This window comes from Frieseomelitta varia, unplaced genomic scaffold (assembly GCF_011392965.1).
Source record: "Frieseomelitta varia isolate USP_RPSP 00005682 unplaced genomic scaffold, Fvar_1.2 scaffold_497, whole genome shotgun sequence".
NCBI classification, from domain to species: Eukaryota; Metazoa; Arthropoda; class Insecta; order Hymenoptera; family Apidae; genus Frieseomelitta; species Frieseomelitta varia.
The window spans coordinates 13668-33170 of record NW_025110253.1 but is presented as its reverse complement, the minus strand read 5'-3'; the positions used below and the strand labels follow the sequence as shown (position 1 = coordinate 33170).

Below are 19503 nucleotides of genomic sequence, written 5' to 3'. Positions count from 1 at the left end.
GTCTAGGTTAGGTTTGGGGGCTGTTCAGAGTATAGTTCTACCAGCGGCCATTATCTACAAGAACTCGATCGAAATTTCTACGAAAATTTCAAATCGAATCACTTTTAGAATCCTGGATATAGGTTAGGCTTCAAAAGCGAAACCTGAACTCGGTTAGTTGGGGGTTGGGGAATTCCAATTCCTTCGCTGTTCGTTGAGGTAGCCATTCTCTGCAATGATGGTTTGCAACGGAACTCGATTTGCACTGGGGACACGATTTTTGAAACTGTCTGTAGACGTCCGGCACCCAAGTACATCGTGTTAGAGAGAGAAATGAAATGATATCTAGACACGATCTCTTTTGCCAAACAAAAAGTGGCTTCGACAACCAGCGGGCTGAATTCGGTTGGAGGAAAATTGAATCGGGCACTCTCGGTTCCACGATCCACCTCCACGGAATCACAAATCAAAGGAATCGACAGACGGAGGATGTCGTTTCGGCGGAGCAACGCCGTTTATGTGGTGAATTTTTCTCCGCGATATTATCCCCTCGACCTTATCTCGTTGGTTATCTATGCCCGGAAGGAGAGCAGTATCACCTTGTTAGGGAAAATTGGAGAATATTGGCCTGTTTATGACGCTACGGTACCGTGAATGGACGACATCGAGCACATAACCTACCACATATTGCATCATCGTGCTCCGCGAGCGTACCGTCTCAATTTTCAAAAAAATATGCGGGCACCTGCTGTATTTAAATTTGGGTCGTACATCTTTTTGCGTGACGTTGTTTGGCTTTGTGAGACGTTATCAGGATTCAGATAAATGGAACTGCAAGCCATTTTTTGGGTCAGAATACTCGGAAAATTAGGAATTGAAAAATCAGGAGAAGAGTCACTAGAAATTTCTATATTAAAACAGAAAGAGGTTACAAAAAATTGTTAACAGAAGAGTAATAATTTTTTTCAAGAACACTGGAAGATCTTTGAGAAATATTGAAAGAATGAAAGAATATTGCTGAGATAGTTGCACGTTTGTTTATCGTTTATTTATTCTTCATACTCTAGCTATCTATTACAAATATCTTCTACCCTAATTAATATATCTATCCTACAAACCAAATCTCAATCTCTTCGTCGGAGAAAGGAAGATCACAACTTCGTGCGAGAATTTTTTGTTTCAAAAATTGTAATATTTTCTCAATTTTAAGTATATTTAAGTAAAACAAAATAGGCAAAACGAATGACAAATTCATTATTTCTCAATAATTTCTACTCAATACCGATGAGTTCAAAAGGGAAGCGACGAATCGTTGTACACGGTTTGGTCACTCGTTATGGTCCGCAATCGCGCGGATTAAAGCCAAACGATTAAAAAAAAGGAAAAGAAAGAGACTCAAGTACGTTGAAAATGGCAGAGAGGAGTCTCGAAATCGCCAAAAAAAAGAGTGGTTGATGAAACGATGACAAAATGGCGGCGCTGTAATTCGAACGATCTGATCGGCAAACAAGCGTGGAAAATCGCGGAAAGAGAGGCCGAAGAACGGAAGGAAGGACAAGCAGAATTGGAAGTGGAAGGTGCGTCGGATGCATTCCACGGCTAGATCGGCATTGTTGCGCGCGTTTTCGAAAAGGCCACCGCCCACCATTGTGTCTGGCCGACAATGGCCTGATGAGCCAGTATTGTCGAACTTGTCGAACTCCGGCGCGATGAAAGGGCCGGGAGGAAGCCGGCGGTCCGAAGTCCGCCGGCAAGTACGTGCCTCCTGGGGACTCAATGAAATCGCTTTCGTTCGGAAACCACTTCCGTCCAAATATTTGTCCCGTCATTCCAACTCCGCTGGTACTTTCCATCGAACAATTATTAATCTTGTTTTTCTTCTCGAGTGTTCGACCATCTGATTCTGGTGTCCGTAATGGTCGAGCGGGCAGTTTTCGAAGCTACTTTTCCTTGTTACTTTGATTAATCGTTAATTAATAATTGACAATGAAATAAGCGAGCTTTTGTGGGAAATTGTAATTTTAAAAAAATTCGTAGACTAGTTATCAAGCTAGGATAGTTTTAGTAGATCAGTGAAGAAGAGATTTGGCTCGGTTGTTCGGTCATTGAGCTCATTTAGACCAAAAATTTCTGTGTAATTCGATAGTATCGGGTTACATTTGGATTCAGTTATTGGATTACACTGATTGTGAGTTGTAACTTGAAACCTCGTGACGGTGTCGGATTACACTAATTCTCGGTCAATTTACACTGATTGTGAGTTGCAACCTGAGACCGTGTAACGGTGTCAGATTGCCTTTGCATTCAACTGATATTATTTATATGATTTTTTTCTTTTTTTTTCTTTTTTCTTTTGTACCAAAGTTCAACAGTTCGAAATATCGACAATTTTCCATCGTTATTGGGTCAGTGGTGCTCTTCACTGTACGCGCAATTAAAGTTTGATTGTATAAAGCGACGTTTGACGTACACCATTCTAATGACAAGCCCCTGTTAAAAAAAGAAAAACTCTCGTCCTTTATGATACTAGAGCATCCTCTGTTGCTCCTCTATTGACGAAACGATCGCGTTGTCGCCCGTTCGAAAGCTTTTATCGATCGTCGTGTCTCTCAATTGACGAAATGGATGGATGTACGGTGGAATCGTAGAAACGGGAACGAGAGCCGCCCGGTGATCATTTGAAAAGGAACTAGCTTTTAGTTTTCACGAAGGAACGCATTAAACGAAAGGCGGCGGATGGAAGCGAGTTGCGCGAAAGTTTGCAAGTTGCCAGGCCGGAAATTAACCTGGAGAGCTGGTGATGCACTTTTGGAGGTGACTCCTCCTTCGAGAGAGACTGACGGTAGCAACCTCGAGATAAAGTCGTCCGAGTGCGTGACTCTTGAGACGTGTTTCCGTCGGTTCTCGCGAACTTAGACATAACATCTACACGGTGTCCAATTAATTTCCTAATTCGCGAAATTAACTGTTACAGTATAATGTAATAAAATGCATACGTGTACTACACTACGCTACACTATACTATACGTATACTGTACTATACTAGACTATACTACACGTAGATTATATTTTACTATACTATGCTATGCCATGCTATACTTTACTATACTATACTATACCATACGTATACTACAGCTATACTATACTATACTATATCATACGTATACCACAGTATGCTGTACTTTACTATACTATACTGTACGTATTTTATAGTACAAAACAACACATAAATATTATGTAATATAATATTTTGTTCATAATTAATTACAACATAATATACAGTACAGTATATGTCTGATAATGTAATACGATATAACTGTAATTATTATATTCGTTACCATACGTATACTACAGTATGCTATACTTTACTATACTATAATGTACTGTACCATACGTATACCACAGTATGCTGTATTTTATTATACTATACTGTACGTATTTTATAGTGTAAAACAACACATATAAATATTATGTGATTTAATATTTTGTTTATAATTAATTACAACATAATATACAGTACAGTGTATGTCTGATAATGTAATACGATATAACTGTAATTACGATATATATATTCGTTACCATATGTATACTACAGTATGCTATACTTTACTATACTATACCATACGTATACCACAGTATACTGTACTTTACTATACTATACGTATTTTATAGTGTAAAACAACACATATAAATATTATGTGATATAATATTTTGTTTATAATTAATTATATATTATATAATATATAATATATATATAGTATATAATTGTACAGTACAACATATTATACAGTACAGTAATACGATATAACTGTAATTACGATATATATATATTCGTAGAATTCTTATGATTAGGAACGTCTTATGATTAGGAACAACATTTTCTACGAAAGCACGAATGTCTAGGGAATTATGCCGCTCGAGTATTGAAACATTGAGAGGGTCAGAGTGGATGAGGGTAAATAGCATTCAGGAGATGAGACACATTTGGCTTGTAAGAGACTTGTCCTCGTAAAAAGTGTGCTCGCTCTGGTGAAATGTTGGCGTGGTTGCCTATCGTGGCTAGGGAAATGTAACGTGGAACGGTCACGAGTCGCTTCTCGTCCTCTGCTTATTCTGCGACTCTCTCTCTCTTTCTCTCTTTCCCTCTACTTCTGTTTCTTTCCTGCAGAGAAACTCTAAGCACTGGGTTTGTTAACGTTATTTATTCACCTAATAGCAGCGCTTTCTTATGCATACGAGATAGGAGGTAGGTAAGAAAGAAGAGATAAAACTCCAAGCGTGTGGAAACTAGCTGCCACGGAACAAGTATAAAGCTTGAAATATTGAGGTATCGATGTTAGAGTGCTTGATTGGATTTCTGTCAGAAGGATGGTACGTCGTAGGATGGTGAAGAATACGAAAAATAAACCCGATGGCACTTTGAATTCGTCAATGATTAATTGTCGAACACATTAAAGAAGAAGAAATTTTCGATCGCGTATATTTTGTGTTCAGTGAAGATTTATGATAAAAGTGTTCGGGGAAGATTTATGATAAAAATAGTCGGACGATGATTTTGTTGTTGAATGAAACTTTGAATTGAATGATAATTTCTTTTTGTACAAATTTATATAAAATTGCTGGGTAATATTTAGCGTTTGGAGGAATTTTTTGAATTATGGATATTGAAAGTTTCGTAAATTTTGTACAACAATGAGAAATTAGAATTTCTGTTAGAGAAAAGTCCCACCTTTAGGATCATTTTGCGACAGAAAATAAAAAGAAGAAGAAAAAAAGGTAAAAATTTTCCCTTATTAGCATATTGTAAATTACATTTCAAATTTTTTTGAATTTGTTTTTCTTCAGTAAATGAATATAATAAGCGAAAAGAGCGTGATCATCTGTGTATATTATTTCATACTCAGAGATAATAACGACGATATGAAGAAGCAACGTTATTGGGAAATTGGCGATCGTGAACGGATCATAGTGGCTACGAAGAGGAGGTTAGTGGAATGGGGGAGGACCAGAGAGGTGTATTAAAGGGTCTCACTGATCCGGGTCGCGATCGTCTCATGCATACAAATAAGCCTTCCTTGATATCTCCCGCGGCGGTTTCCGGTAGTCGGCTTATTAAACGCGCTGGATGACCGATCTGTAATTAACGCTCGTCTTTGGTAACGACAATTCGACAGTTGGCACGAACCCACTGGAATATCAATCTAGGGAATTTCCTCTATTCTCGCCTCCGTCTTCCGACAGTGCGGTGACATATCTCGGAATAAAATAAATCGTTTGGTTCAATCGAACTGTTACGTACGTATTCTGAAGAAACTTCAGAAATACGAAGGAGATTTTTTTATATATTTTAATTTTTGAAATTTCGCGATCCACTGCTTTGAATACACCACGTTCTATAGTTACAACAAACTAAATTGTCGATCGGGACGGTCATTATTTAATATAATTCATTTGTCAAATTGTTTTGTTATGAATTTAAAAAAAAAAAAAAAAAAAACCTGAACCTCGTAGGAACCGATTTAAATTGTCGATCGATCGATCGAGTGGGGGAGGGTTAGTCGCGTAATAAACGGAGGCGCACATAACAGGGATTCGTCGGTGAGAGCTATGCACAGTTTAACGTGCCGCGGCTTCCACGCTGATTATGAGCGAATGGATATCGGTTTATTGTAATCCTTTGTGGCAGGGATTCTCAATCAGAAGCCGAGCGCGGCGACGGGTGGAGGGTGCTGTCTTCTTTTTTCCATCACCGAGAGCCAGAGCGAAACACAGGTCGGCCGCTGTGTGAAAGATCAAACAGGCGCCGCGTTAAATATTCATAAAAGTGATGCGCGACGGTGAAAGCCAGAACGAACGGCGCGGCATGGAAGAGAAAACGAACCGAGAAGAGGGTAGGGAAGGGGGGGAAAAAATGGAAGCGCCCCGAACGCCGACCGGTATGAATTTTCATTAACGCGAACTTTCGGCCCCGGCCGAAAATCAAATTGACTTCGACGAAATTTCAAATGCAATTTCGAATCCTCCGCTGAAATCTGCATGCGCCCCGCTCGCTTTGGCTGGCAAAGTCACCGTCGTTAATCGCCGCATTAGTTACGAAAAAGTTCAGTTAGCCTAGGTGTCGTTCCGTGGAATCCCTTGGAATCTAATTTCCCCCCCTACGATGATTGAATTATGCACGTACATAAATAGATAGAAGGAGATAGTGTTTTCCTTTTTTTCTTTTTTAATTCACATGTTAGTTAGGAGAAAATTAGGGTCTATGTGTCACTCGTGAAATCTCCTGGAATTTAGTTCCCTCGAGAATGATGGAATTATGCACGTATGTAGGTAAGTAGAAAAATATAGTGTTTTTTTTTTTTTTTTTAATTTTACTCACATATTAGTTACGAGAAAATTAGGGTTATATGTCACTCGTAAAATTCCCTAGAATGTAGTTCCTCCTAGGATAATCGAATTATGCACCTATATAGATAGATAGAAAAGTATAGTATTTTTTTTTAATTCACATATTAGTTACGAGAAAATTACGGTCTATATGTCATTCATGAAATTCCCTATAATCTAGTTCCCCTTACGATGATCGAATTATGCACTTATATAAATAGATAGAAAAGTATAGTATTTTTTTTAATTCACATATTAGTTACGAGGAAATTACGGTCTATATGTCACTCGTGAAATTCCCTAGAATCTAGTTCCCCCTAGGGTGATTGAAACATACGCGCGTGTATAGACGGCGATCATTTTTCTTGAAATCCCCGAACCGTTGCCGACGATGAACAACAACCAAGCTAGCCGGACTTACGAGCGAATGAACCAATAGTAAATCGTAATGAGTCCCGCAAATTGTTTTACGAGCAATGTTGGCCGGCGTGCGGCTGCATTACCGACTCGACCTCGGCAGTGTATTAATTACGGAATAACGCCGTTATCACGGCGAGCCCTGGCACGGTCTAATTAACAAATTTCCACCTCTTACTCGTCGATCACCGCCAGTTGAGAATCACTGCCCTGCCTCTAGAAATTCGTTGAACCGTCCTACGTATCGGGGCTGATTTTAATCGAAATAGAGGGCTCTCTCGAAATGCATTTAATATATCTCCGGCAAATGTGCAGATACATATTTAATTAGAATAACGGAGTCGTTGGTGCCGTGCCTATTATTATACCTAACTGTTTCCGTCTTTTGTAAATTTTAAACTGTTAGCCAGGATTAAGTTGAATTTAGCAAATACGAATCTAAATTTGATCCAGTCTTCTTACGACCAGTTGAATAGTTCAGGACAAGAAAAAGTGAGGTATTAAAGCTTTTGCGAAGAATCGTATTTACAGTTGAATTTTTGTAACGTGGATTACACAAAGTTTCATGTAAAATTCGTTCGTCCTCCTCAGAAACTGCACGAGAAATTGAATATTCTGTGTCATCAGATTATTCAATTAGTTCCACTTGTCTAGATGATAGACCGGGGACAGTTCTTCGTTTAAATGATTTACTCGAAGAATTTAAGAACAGGTACTAACAGGGCGTTCCTTTGTGTGTTACAGGTGATCCTGGTACCTCACAGTCACACTGACCCAGGATGGCTGAAAACGTTCGAACAGTACTTCCACAGCTCCACCAGGAGCATATTGAACAACATGGTCTCGAAGCTTCAGCAGTGGCCCAATATGACCTTCATCTGGAGCGAAGTATCCTTCTTGTCACTCTGGTGGGAGAGGTGAGTTCAATTTCCTACAACATGAACGCTAGAAGAAGAATTAAAGAAAGAAAGAAAAAAGAAACACTAAACAGAAATAGTATCGAAAACGAAAGATCATCAGAGACTGTCGAGCAATGAAAACAGGTTGATTCCCTCCAAAGTCATCCTTCTATTCTTCTGTTAAATCGCCTGTTCAAAGGTGGCATCGGTTTTTATACCCACGTTAGGAGAGGCCGACGCGTATGTACGCGGCGAAGATGACAGTCGTAAAGGGCGCCATTAGGGGTGTACGATGGCCTGGCTCGAAAGAGCAGTTAAGGCGTCCCCTTGTAATCCTCCGCTGCTTTCCTTTTTTTTTTTTTTTAACGATCATACGCGAAGCCGGGGATAAAGATGAGAAAGTAGCGCGAGCATAAAACGGAATCGCAAAGGGGGGAGAAAACGAGATATAAGGTCCCCCCCCCAGCTCTACCAACTCTCGAACAGACGGACTTCTTTATGGAATTGACGGAGGATCAAATTCTGGCCAGACAAGGGATCATTTCCGATTCAGGGAAACGGAAATCGTCTCGATACCGATCCAGGAAATCGCCTCTGCAAGAGGATCACGTGGAGAGCGCGGAATGGATTTCCTTGTGCCTCGCGTGTCGTCGTTTTTTCTTTCTCTCTTTTTTTTTTCTCAGCCGGGGAACAAGGCTGTCATAAAATGGCCCATTAGGGCGAGGAACGGCGGTCCCGTGGTACTTGGGAGGGATTTAGGTATAATATCCGGCGAATCGAAAACCACCCCCTTCCTCAACAGCCTGGAACGCCATGAGTGAAAACGAGCCTCGCCTGCGCTACGTATGATGAAAACTGCTGGATCACTGTAGCAGCCCTCGTTTCTTCATGGTCCGGCGGCGAATTTCAGCTTAATGCGAAGTTCTGCGGAGCACTACTTTGGTATAATTAGGAAGTTCAGGTCAGAGTGAATGGCCGCCCTGGCGTGGGACAGAATGTGTCTGGCTATTATTCCGATGACTTGACGATTATCAGACGAAAAATTATTTTCATCTTCTCTCTCGCGATTGTACTACTGGTGTACTCTGAAACTGAAAGATTCTTCCTCTTTGAAAGTCTTGTTTACAAAGACTAATAGTCTTCGGTCAAAGACAATGTTCTCAGTCGCGGACGATTCGAAATTGATTCATTATCCGTTTCTTTTCTCGGCCAAGGCAATTTCGCAGCTTTCTCCGCGATACTTTTCAAAGTCACTTGTAAATTCACGGCCTCAGGATCACATCTATATACAAAGTGTTAACCGGAAAGCTAAAGACGTCTTCGTAGAGATCGACGACTTCCTCGGGATCTGGGTTATCGACGATGGGAAACGCTAGTGGAACGGAATTCGTTTGGTGGTTTACGGGCCGACGTTGAACCGCGAGGAGGCGGCCATTGCGGCATCACGTAAATCCCTGACCCGCTGGAATGCACCGGCTATAAATATGATTTGTATCGTGCGAAATTACAAGTTGCGTTACACGTTACTCGTCCTTACCTTTCTTCTCCTGTCTGCTATGTAACTCACAATCATTCAACCTGTATATCAGTCGTTCGTGTTTAATCTCCCTAGACGGTGAGTTATACTTCCAGGAATGTCTTTGCGATCCTAGAATCCGTGATACGTTTCGACCCGCCTTCGAAATTGATTTTCACATCTGATAGTGTAACCTCGAACATGATTGAGACTCGCTTTATCTACAGACTGTTCTAGAAATTGACGACAATTTACAATTTCACCAATGTTTAAATAAACTATTCAAAGAGGACGAAATATCCTAACATTAAAAAATGTTGCAGACAATTTAGTTGCGATTGAAAGGTATGGGATATTCGAAGTTAGATATATTTCTTTTCACATTGAATTCATTCCTAATTGTATATTCAAATTAAATAAAGTATACATGTGTTCAGCAGAAGAAGTAAAAATTCGAGTCAATATTATTATAACAAAAACGTGAATCTCCTCGGTTTGGATTATGCTCCGTGTCTAATATCTCTTAAAAAAAAAAAAAATATTCAGTACATATCAGAATTAGATTATAATAAAACGTGTAACTGCTGACTGTACCAAGAATACAAAAGCAGGCGTGTTCTCAGAGGAAGGGAAATTTTCAAGATCGAATGTGAAATGGATCGTGAAACGTGGGCATAGAGGAGATTTAGTTTAGCGATCAGACTTTAACCCGAGACGAGAGAAGAGCTGGAAGTCCTCGGCAGGCAATGCGAGATTTGTGGCTGTTTTATGGCAGACATAAACGTTTTTAACGAGAGAGGCGAACCCCTCGTCAAAGTATTAAGCCCGATACGCATTGCTTCCACCGGTCAACCCTAAATTCTGACGTCAATTTAATTTTTGGTTTAATAAGGTGGAAATCAAAATTATTCCAACGTCGAAAATTTAGAAAGGAAAAGGACGAGTTGCCAGTTTGATTCGATTTGAAGTCAATAATAATATAGTGAATTAATAACGGAAATGTCATTTAGTTAAAATCTCCAATTTTCTTGGTCATTTCCAGTGCCCATCCCACCAAGAAGATGGTCGTAAAGAGGTTAGTGAAAGATGGCAGGCTAGAGATGGCCACAGGAGGCTGGGTGATGACTGACGAGGCAACGTCGCACATCTACGCCATGTTGGATCAGCTGATCGAGGGTGAGTGCTGCCATCTTGAAGTTTCATCGCTCCTAAATGGATTAGCGTTCCTCAGTACCAACGTAAAACGAGGCAAAATGGAAATTGGGCATAATTGAACAGTGCAATAACTGAAAGAAATTTTATTCGATCTTAAAACTTCCTGGAGGATCTTTGCAAAAAAAAAAAAAAAAAAAGAAAGGTCTTTGCTTTGGTGGCGAGAGGGAGAAGAACCTAGCTCGTTTAATGCCAGAATTTTATCGTACCCTAGAATTCCCCTGATTACAGTCGAGACTTCCACGGTACTAGCCGCGCCATAATAATTACCGTTTCCCCTAAATACGTCCCGGTGTTATCGCCGTCTCGAGGCCATTAGGCGCGATCGTGATCCGAGTTATGACGTTTGGGAGTCATGTGCTACGTTCTGACGATCCTCGAATGCTTCTTCGAGGACCAACACACGCAGGATCGCCTGGGCCATTGTCCTGTTGCTGGAATTGCATTTATATCGTGGCGTGAATGATAAGATGAATGTAGTCAACTCACCAAAATTCATTCGTCAAATTCGAATGTAGACGTTGTAGTAAATTGGGTAGATTTAGTTTTGATCAGAAAGATCAAACTAGATTTAGATTTGCTCAGATTATAAACAGTTCGTGTCCAAATTAGTCGAACCTTAAAATTCTGAGAATCAAATCGTCAATCTAAAGTTACTGTACCAATTTATCTAAAGGCAATTGAATAAATCTAATTTTATTGATTTTAGAAACCTAATATAATCTGACCAGTTAATCGCAAATTACAGACAATGATTTTAACTGACGGCGAGATGGAAACTATTATAAATTGACATAAATTGTTTTGCCTAATTAACTAACACTTGCCAAGTGGAAATTAGTATTGTAGATGATGACATTGATTAATATTACAAGTAAATAAGGAGTACAGACGTGCCAAATGATCCCCAGATAGTTAATCTGAGCATTTCGGTCAGAACCGAATCTGCCAAATTTACCGCGATGTTTAAACCGTAATTTCCATCCTCCATAGCGGGGATTCACTGCGCTTGATCGATTCGAGTCGGCCTGGAAATTCTTCGGTTCTGTTCCAACTGATAGCAATATAGAGGGATTTGTTGGTAACGTGTTGCGTTTTCAGCGTTGCATATTCACGTGCGGAATATTTGCCGATATATCGGCGTGTAATGCCCACAAGCACGCATATTGACCGCGGCCGCTCTGGATATTTAACGTTCTAAGCGCGAACCGACCGCATACATATTCAGAACCCTAATAATTGGAAGTTAATATAGCCAGCTCGGTATTATTTCAGTGGAACGTGCGTGTTCGCCAGCTGCCCTTCAAATTACAAACCGTTCCGCGGTATGATAAAAGAAATCATTGAAACTTACAACAGGGCATCCAGAATCCATATTTTCAGGTAGCAACGACATGCAAATGTAATTTGAGTTCTCTTCATTTAGTGTAGAGAGTGATTCGCGCAGTTTTATATCTTTCCTTCGATCGAATCTGATACAATGATTTTAAATTGAAAACTTTGTTCTTCGGAATCTTGTGATCAGGTCAATTTAAATGTAAATTATTCCTCAGTTGGTAGACAGACAACCCGATCCACCAACGCCATCTACTTCATTTTGTGCCGTGGAATTATCTTCACAGGCATGCCAACTGTAACGCAGGTTATTAATATTGCAGTTTAAACATCGTGGTAAATTTATTATATATATATATATATATATATATATATATATATATATATATATATATATATATATATATATATATATACCATTTTGACCAGAGTCTTCTGCATATTTAAATATTTATTTTGCTAGATAAATATTTACTTTGATAGTCCAAATTTTAGGTGGAATTTACATGAAGATTATTCTGACCAACCAAATTCTCAATTTAGTTTTACTTTAATTTAATCCTGATGAGGATTTACTTGATCCGGCAGGTCCAATAAATCCTAGATTTATCAGATAGTAACCACTAGGATAGTCTGCGTTGTTGGATTACTTTATTCCTCGTCTTCTTGACACCAACGCCAGAATATTTCATATTCCCCTATTTCTCAGAATTGCCTGCACAGGCGTACCAACGGCAACATGGATTCCCAAATTGGCTTCGTCTCTGCAGGAGACCAGAAAACGTTCTCGATACATTTCCTTGCGGAACGAGTGGCAAGATGAGACGGAAAAGAATGGCGATAGAGAATCGAGAGAGAAGTTTCGAAAACCTCGGTATCTCTCGGCGGATCCAGTGTAAATATCGCGAGATAAAAGCGTTTACGTTCGCGTGCTAGGGATTTCTCTTTTTCTCCAGCTGGCGAGGAACATAGGAGAGGGCAAACGTTGGAAATACTGGGGAAGCACAATCGAAGGAGAGTTCTGCGCGGCGATATTACGCGGCCCGGATCCACCCACTTCGGGGTGGAATATCCACAACGAGAGCTTCTCCTCCCGTGTATAAGGGATGTAATTTAAGTCCTCCGGGATACACAAGAGCATTTCACTACGCGATCCTCTTTCCCTCTGGATTTTCCTTTCCATTGATCTTTTCTCCGCTCCTTATTTTTTACGGCATCAAGGAGCCGGAGGTTGATTCGCTGTCGCGACGATCTCCCATCGATTTTGGCTTGAATATACATTCCATAGAGTTTAGAAGTTCGAAGAATTCTCTAGTTTTCAAACGAAACGAATTCATTTGCATATCTTCTTGAGAGAACTAATAATATTTATCAGTAAAGATACCGAAAATGAGAGAAATTCAGGTTTGTAATTGCCTCTTGAAGATCCATCAGTAATCATTTTTTTTTTAAAAAAAACCTCCCTGAATTATTTGTATCTTTACGAAGTCGAACATTTCGACTACTAATTTAATCCTAAAATTAATTCCCTCCGTCAGCTACAAAAATTCGGACCACGTGACCCCCTTTCTAAATCAGATTACTTCTGTCATCGCAGAGGAAAATGGCTTATTACAATCGCTTCGAAACGTAGCATCTCGTAATTAATCACCCCCCCCCCCCTCTCTCTCAATCTTTTACTCTCCCAAGCATTATCTCGGAAACAGGGAGGGAGCTGAACTGTTCGAGCATCTCGAGCCACGACTTTTGAACGTGGACAACATACGGGGAGGGGAAAAATTACAATTTGAGAAAGGGGGGGAAAAAAAGGAGCAAGAAACAGGCGACTTAATTGCGTTTCGCGAGAGCGTAATCGCCGAGCTTTCCTTCCTGAGGAAATAAAGTGTCGCGGGGGGAGGATTCCTTTGTGCAATGCCAAGGGAAATATGCTCGTTCCTTTGTCCCTTGTCTCCTCTCGAAAAACAACCTGTCGTTTGTCGCGGTCGCTTTGAGCAGCCTAGCCTTTGAGCTTCCTAGTACCTTCTTGCTAGTCGCTGATCTAGAGAAATAAATAGCAAGAGTTTTGTTCTAGACTTGTCGAGTTTCTTCATTCGTTGCTTAGTTACTACGACTCCTCGAGATGCCTCTGTGTGGATGAAAAACGCTGACAGATTTGGTTAATTACATCGCTGGAACTAATTCTGTTTTAATCCTCAAGAAATCATTACTAAATTTCTTGAATTGTAACAGTTCTGTTGCGACAGATGAGGATGAGGTGAGGATAGATCCAACTTTATCAGGATAATTTATTTCTGCTTGAAGTCATTTCGGCGATTATCATTCTGGAGTTCATGGTGTAGGAATCAAAATGAAACGGGAGTGAAACGATCTGGTTTGAGGTTAGGTTTTCACGATAGATGGCGCCCGCGCCCTACTGAAATTATGCATCTCCGCAGCGACAAATCCGAACGTCACGGATCGTAAACGGATCAGCGTAATTTACGATCACGAACGCGTCTAATTCCCGATCGCACCTGTTCGATTAATAGAACGATTGATTTATCGAGTTGCCCACGTAAGGGGACAATGGCGCCGGCCAACGATAATAAACCACCCCATTGTTTAGCGGAGGAAATCACGAGCTATAGCCGTCGTTGAGCAGCAAATTAATTATCCGTTTCTGATAACCAATCACCTAACTACGGTTCATCCCATACACCTTCGAATTTCCATATTAAAGAATAGACTTGAAAAATATTCGAGCTAAAGTTAGTATTAAACGTTATTAATTATTGAAATATTCCTAGCTTGAACTACTTTAGACTTGGAAATTATAAATTTATAAGTATACACATAAATAGTATATAAATATATAATGATATAAATGTCGTCGTGTCTAGTGGAATTTTTTTCGTAGAATAATAGTCTGCGATTATTGTAAGTAGCCAGTATGCAAATTCAGTCTTCTGTAATCAAAGGCTAGGCTAATATTAAAAACTATCCAATCTAAAATTACGAACGGCATGAAAGTCGGATTATTCGCGGTATTATTCGAACATGAACGAAAGCGTGCTTAAATGAATGCTAACTGGTGAGATCGCAGCGACGTCGACGAGCTGAGTTGCTGGATTAGCCGAGCACTGAAATCCAGAATCCAGTAAAGCGAGATAAGGGAATGGGAGGGGGGAGGTATCGACAATTGCAGAAATCGAGATAACCACGATCCTGGCGTGGAACGTGCAGGAAGCCCGATAATAACCGGAAGTGCACCGGGACGAGTCCATTACCGGCCTGTCCTGAAACGCCAGGCTCATTTCGGCCGGTCCCTGAGAATTAGCAACGGTTAACGAGCCCCGTTATCTTTGCAATCAATTCCATCTCGCAAGATTCGCATCTTTCGCCAACTAATTTCCTCCTTTAGACCAGCGATTAACCAGTGAATCTCAGAAATTTCTTGTGGCCATTGGGTTAACCGAAATTGACACATAGTATGAAAAGCAAATATTCGTAGATCTGTGTATTTCCTCAGTTAATTTTCTCCTTTAGACAGTCAGTCGATCGAGGAACCTCGAATATTCAAAGGAACCATCAGTCTGAACGAATGATACTTTACTAAAAGCACCCAACTGTCTATACAAATAAAAAATATGTATTTTCTATCCTCTCCTTTAGAATGTGAAGAAACTCGGTGCGTAGTATCTTTGATTCTCGTGAAATAAGAGCAACAAGTGGCGTGCGGTATTTATTATCATTCCGTTTGCTCGCAGCTCTTCTGGCTGACTAATGCGACGCCTCGCTACTAGACGAGTCTGTCAGTGGTAGAGGTCGACGCTCTATCGAACGGCGCAAGTAGTCGCGGAACGTGTCGCGGCAGACGGCCGCCGGTGACGTTGGACGTTTTAAGGTCAGCCAGCCGAAGAGGTGAAGGCTGAATTATTAAGCACGGCATGCGGCTCATCCTCCCGCCGTGCAAAATTTATTCAAATCGAAAGGGACATTAATCTTTCCGTAGCGAAAGGTTCGTTGAAAAATAAAATGGTATCGAGATGGCCTGTCGGTAACACCAAGTAACATCTCTCGACTCAGTTACGATCCATTCCAGTTTCAATGATGTTTTCATACATTTCAACGAACCATGTATTTTATTTGGCTAATGTAAAATTTCTTTTTTTCCATTATTATTACACGTATTTCATTCTTACACTTGTATCTTATATTTGGTTCAGAGAATTTCCCTGTGTCGTTGTCTGCATTTTATTTGCCACGGACATTTTTTTTTTCCCCACAAGAATTTCGTCGGAATCTTTCGAGGAATCGAGACGACGATTGCGAACCGAGAATCAGCCAGAACGAGGGGATCCTCCCCTTTAGCGATATTTGGATGGTCCGGATGAACTTGGCAATTCCACGGAATTAAAGTCCAAACGTGCTCCAGAAACGTTTGAACGATGATTCGTTATCCCTGGGAGGGTGCTGGATTCATTCCCCTAACTTTCTCCAACTCGTTTGTCGGCCATCCTTCTCTCCCTTATCCTCACGAAACTTTCGTGATTCGCCAACTTTTTCCTCGCGTAGCTCTTCTCTCTCCTTTCTTTCTTTTTTTTTATCAAAGAATTGAACCTCGCGATTAATTCAATAATTTTTCAATTCTTGTACTTTTTCTCTATGAACACAAAGTATACCAATACGTGAAATATTAAAAATACAATACGATAATATTTAATAGTAACTCCACTTCGTTTAATTGAACAATACATTGAATTCACGCAATAATCACTCGCAGTTGTTCAAAAATCTTGCAGATAAACTTATGCTGACAGCGTAGTTCATTATCAATTTAGAAATTGGACGAATTATAACTAAAAATCTGGAATGATCTTCGTTGTCGTTGTTATTTAAAAATCAATTTTGTCATCTTATAATGTACTGTGTAACAATCATAATCCGATCGCGAAAATTAAAAATTTCCTTCCTTAACTGAATTCTAACCTCAAACACTGTCAAACATTCTCAAACATCTATGAAACGTCTATCTGAATTCTATCCTCGAACACTGTCAAACATTCTCAAACATCGTCAAACATTTCCTTCCTCGACTGAATTCTATCCTCAAACACTGTTAAACATTCTCAAACATCGTCGAAACGCGAGAAAATAAGGACAGAGCATAGTTGGAAAGAGAAAAAGAGAGGGCGAGAGCCAATGAATAGAACGTCTCCCCCATTGGAAATTGTTCGATTCATCCGTATCAGTCAGCAGGACTCTAACAGGGTGCAGTCTATGCGCGCGATAACTCGCTTAATGCACACATGTCGTGTCTAATGGGTTATAATCAGTTGAGTACCGGCTGAGTGTAGTTTAATGGTTTGTTCGCTCGCATTAGGCCACGCCACACCCTACCATCGGACTTCTCTCGCGTGTCCCTCTTCCTCTTCAAACCTACGTACGCCTGCTCCAACCTACGGCTGCTCCTCTCCCAAGTGTTTAACAGAAGTTCAGCTTTTGCCTCGAAATTCATTTCTCATTCACCTGTGACTCGCGACTTTCGTCGAGATTTGTTATTAAATTTCTCTCCGCTGCGCAGTTTGAGCTGTTAATATGAAAATTTCTGTTCAAAAGGGAACATTTGCGCTTCGAGCGTAGCAGGTGAAATAGGAATAGAATGAAAGAAAAACGGGGAAATTTTGCGCGGGAATCGTAGAGCGGGTTCGTAGAGTTTCGCAGAGAGCACCGGCGCGAGTCGAGTTAAATGAATAGTCGGTGACGGTGCTTAAGCGTCCGTGGCTCGAAACTAATTCGAGTCTCCTAATGCCCGATGTCGCGGGTAGAACGCCTGCAATTCCGAGGGCTAGGGCCGGGTATTTTCGATTCAGACGCGCGATACTCGAAACCGTTCGAGCGTGCTTAAACATTAACGTCCACTGGCGGATTGTTACCGGTCCGTTAGTCCGTTAGTACGATCCGCATTCACAGAGTCATCGGTGGCCGCCAGTCGTAGCGTCGAAATTACGTCAATTATTCGAGGATGCCCCGCAAATTGTCCCTGCCTGCTTCCACGGACAATTTTGCAGTTTGTAACAGGCGTTTCGAAGGAACCTTTTCCAACCACGAGTGAATTGCGAGAACGACGAATTTTTCTTTTTTTCATTGCCGAGTGGAACTGAAAAATTAATGAACATCTTGACTTCTGTTAGTCAAATCTGAGCCGATAGTCTTATTTGTTGCTCGGTGATTTGTTATGTTGTACGTAATCAGGCACAGAGGTCTATAATATCTCTCAAAAGTCAGTTTTTAGTTAGGTTTTGGCTGAAGTTGGTGATTCTATTTATCGAAAATTTACTTTACTTTTCATTTTTTTCGTAAGAAAGAAAAGATAAAATTCGTCTGTATAATGAATTATAAACACTAACTGCCTCTTGGTAATATTGGTATTATTGTTTATAAAAACAGTGTTGGAAAAGCAAGTGTATTTTGTTTTTCATTTTTCGTTCTTTTTCAAATATCCAGTGATTCAATTCCTAGTTGACAATAATTAAAACAAACAAACTGTGTATCTAGGGATATTTATTCAATCTGTTATGGTGAAAAAATATGCAGTGAAGAGGAAACGAATTTTTACACGTTGCACAACAGAACCATTTATTTATTTGTCCGTGATATTTTTTAATCGATAGACAAAGGTTTTTCACCTTAAAATATCACTCCATGAAAATATTGAAGCATTTTTCAACGACAGACAAAGGAAACTAGAAGAGGTTATTATAGCTGGATATAGAGATTTAAAAAATAGCCTATTAGACTGGTTCAATTTATTGACCAAAAGATATTTGTTACAGTCTCGAAATGACGACTTAATAAGCACAAATCAATTCCAAATCGCGTGATCTTTCTTGAAATATAAATTCTAAAACTAGCAGAAATAAATCTGTAAAACTACAGGAGACTCACGTGAAGAAGCTATCCTTAACTTCCAAGAATTAAACGTGCAAACTTATTTCCAAAATTTAGAGTCCAACAGTTTCCTCGTTCGCACCGTCTAGAAAAGAAACTCCAAATTCTAAATCTCCGCGAGCGAACGCCAAGTGGAACGAGTTAATTCGTCCCCTCCCGTTTAACTACGTTAAACTCCCCTAAGTCTCGAACAGTCCCGGTATCAAATATACTCCGTCTCCGACGATAAAACTGAGAACGGTGAAACCGTTCCGGCTAGATAAACGGGACAGATACCTCGGAGGACGTTCGGGAAGAGAAACTGGGTCAATCCGGATGGAACATTTAGGTCAGCCAGCCGGAAGTCCCTAAGGGGTACACGATAAGGCACGCCTCGACGAGTTTATGCGCCGTAAATCGAACGCGTAAAGAGAGAGACCCGCCGACGCTTTAGGAACCTAACCTTCGGTTGGTCTTGGTGTATTTATAGGTTAGGTTCGTACGGCCGGCATCATCGGTTATTAATGGAATTAAATCCGATCCGATTGGTGGTCGTTTTCATTAGCGGTCTTCCAATTCGTTCCGAAACGGCCGGGCGAAATGCACTTTGATTTCGACGCGTGACGCTCGCGGGGTTGCCCTATTGTTTTCAATCGCGTAGAACGATTGTGCCCCGCGGCCACGATTTTCAATTACCACCGCCCTTTATTCCTATAAACCAATATTTCAATCTGTCGCTTCGTGACAAATTATGGAGAATATCGTTGTTTTTTTTTTTTTTTTTTTTTTTCGCTAGCACTTTTGATTTATTAATTCTGACTCTGCTCATCGTTATCGGGGAAAGTAACGAGA

At 40.3% G+C, this 19503-nt stretch overlaps 1 protein-coding gene across 2 annotated transcripts in view; it reads left to right on the top strand.

The window, feature by feature from the left end:
- LOC122533133 (alpha-mannosidase 2) overlaps window positions 1-19503 on the top strand; it is a 93586-nt gene that overhangs the window by 66521 nt on the left and 7562 nt on the right. For both annotated transcript variants that reach the window (XM_043662537.1, XM_043662536.1), the window contains 2 exons: window positions 7525-7697; window positions 10238-10371. In XM_043662537.1, coding sequence (XP_043518472.1) covers window positions 7525-7697; window positions 10238-10371 — 307 coding nt within the window. The remainder of the gene's footprint in view (window positions 1-7524; window positions 7698-10237; window positions 10372-19503) is intronic.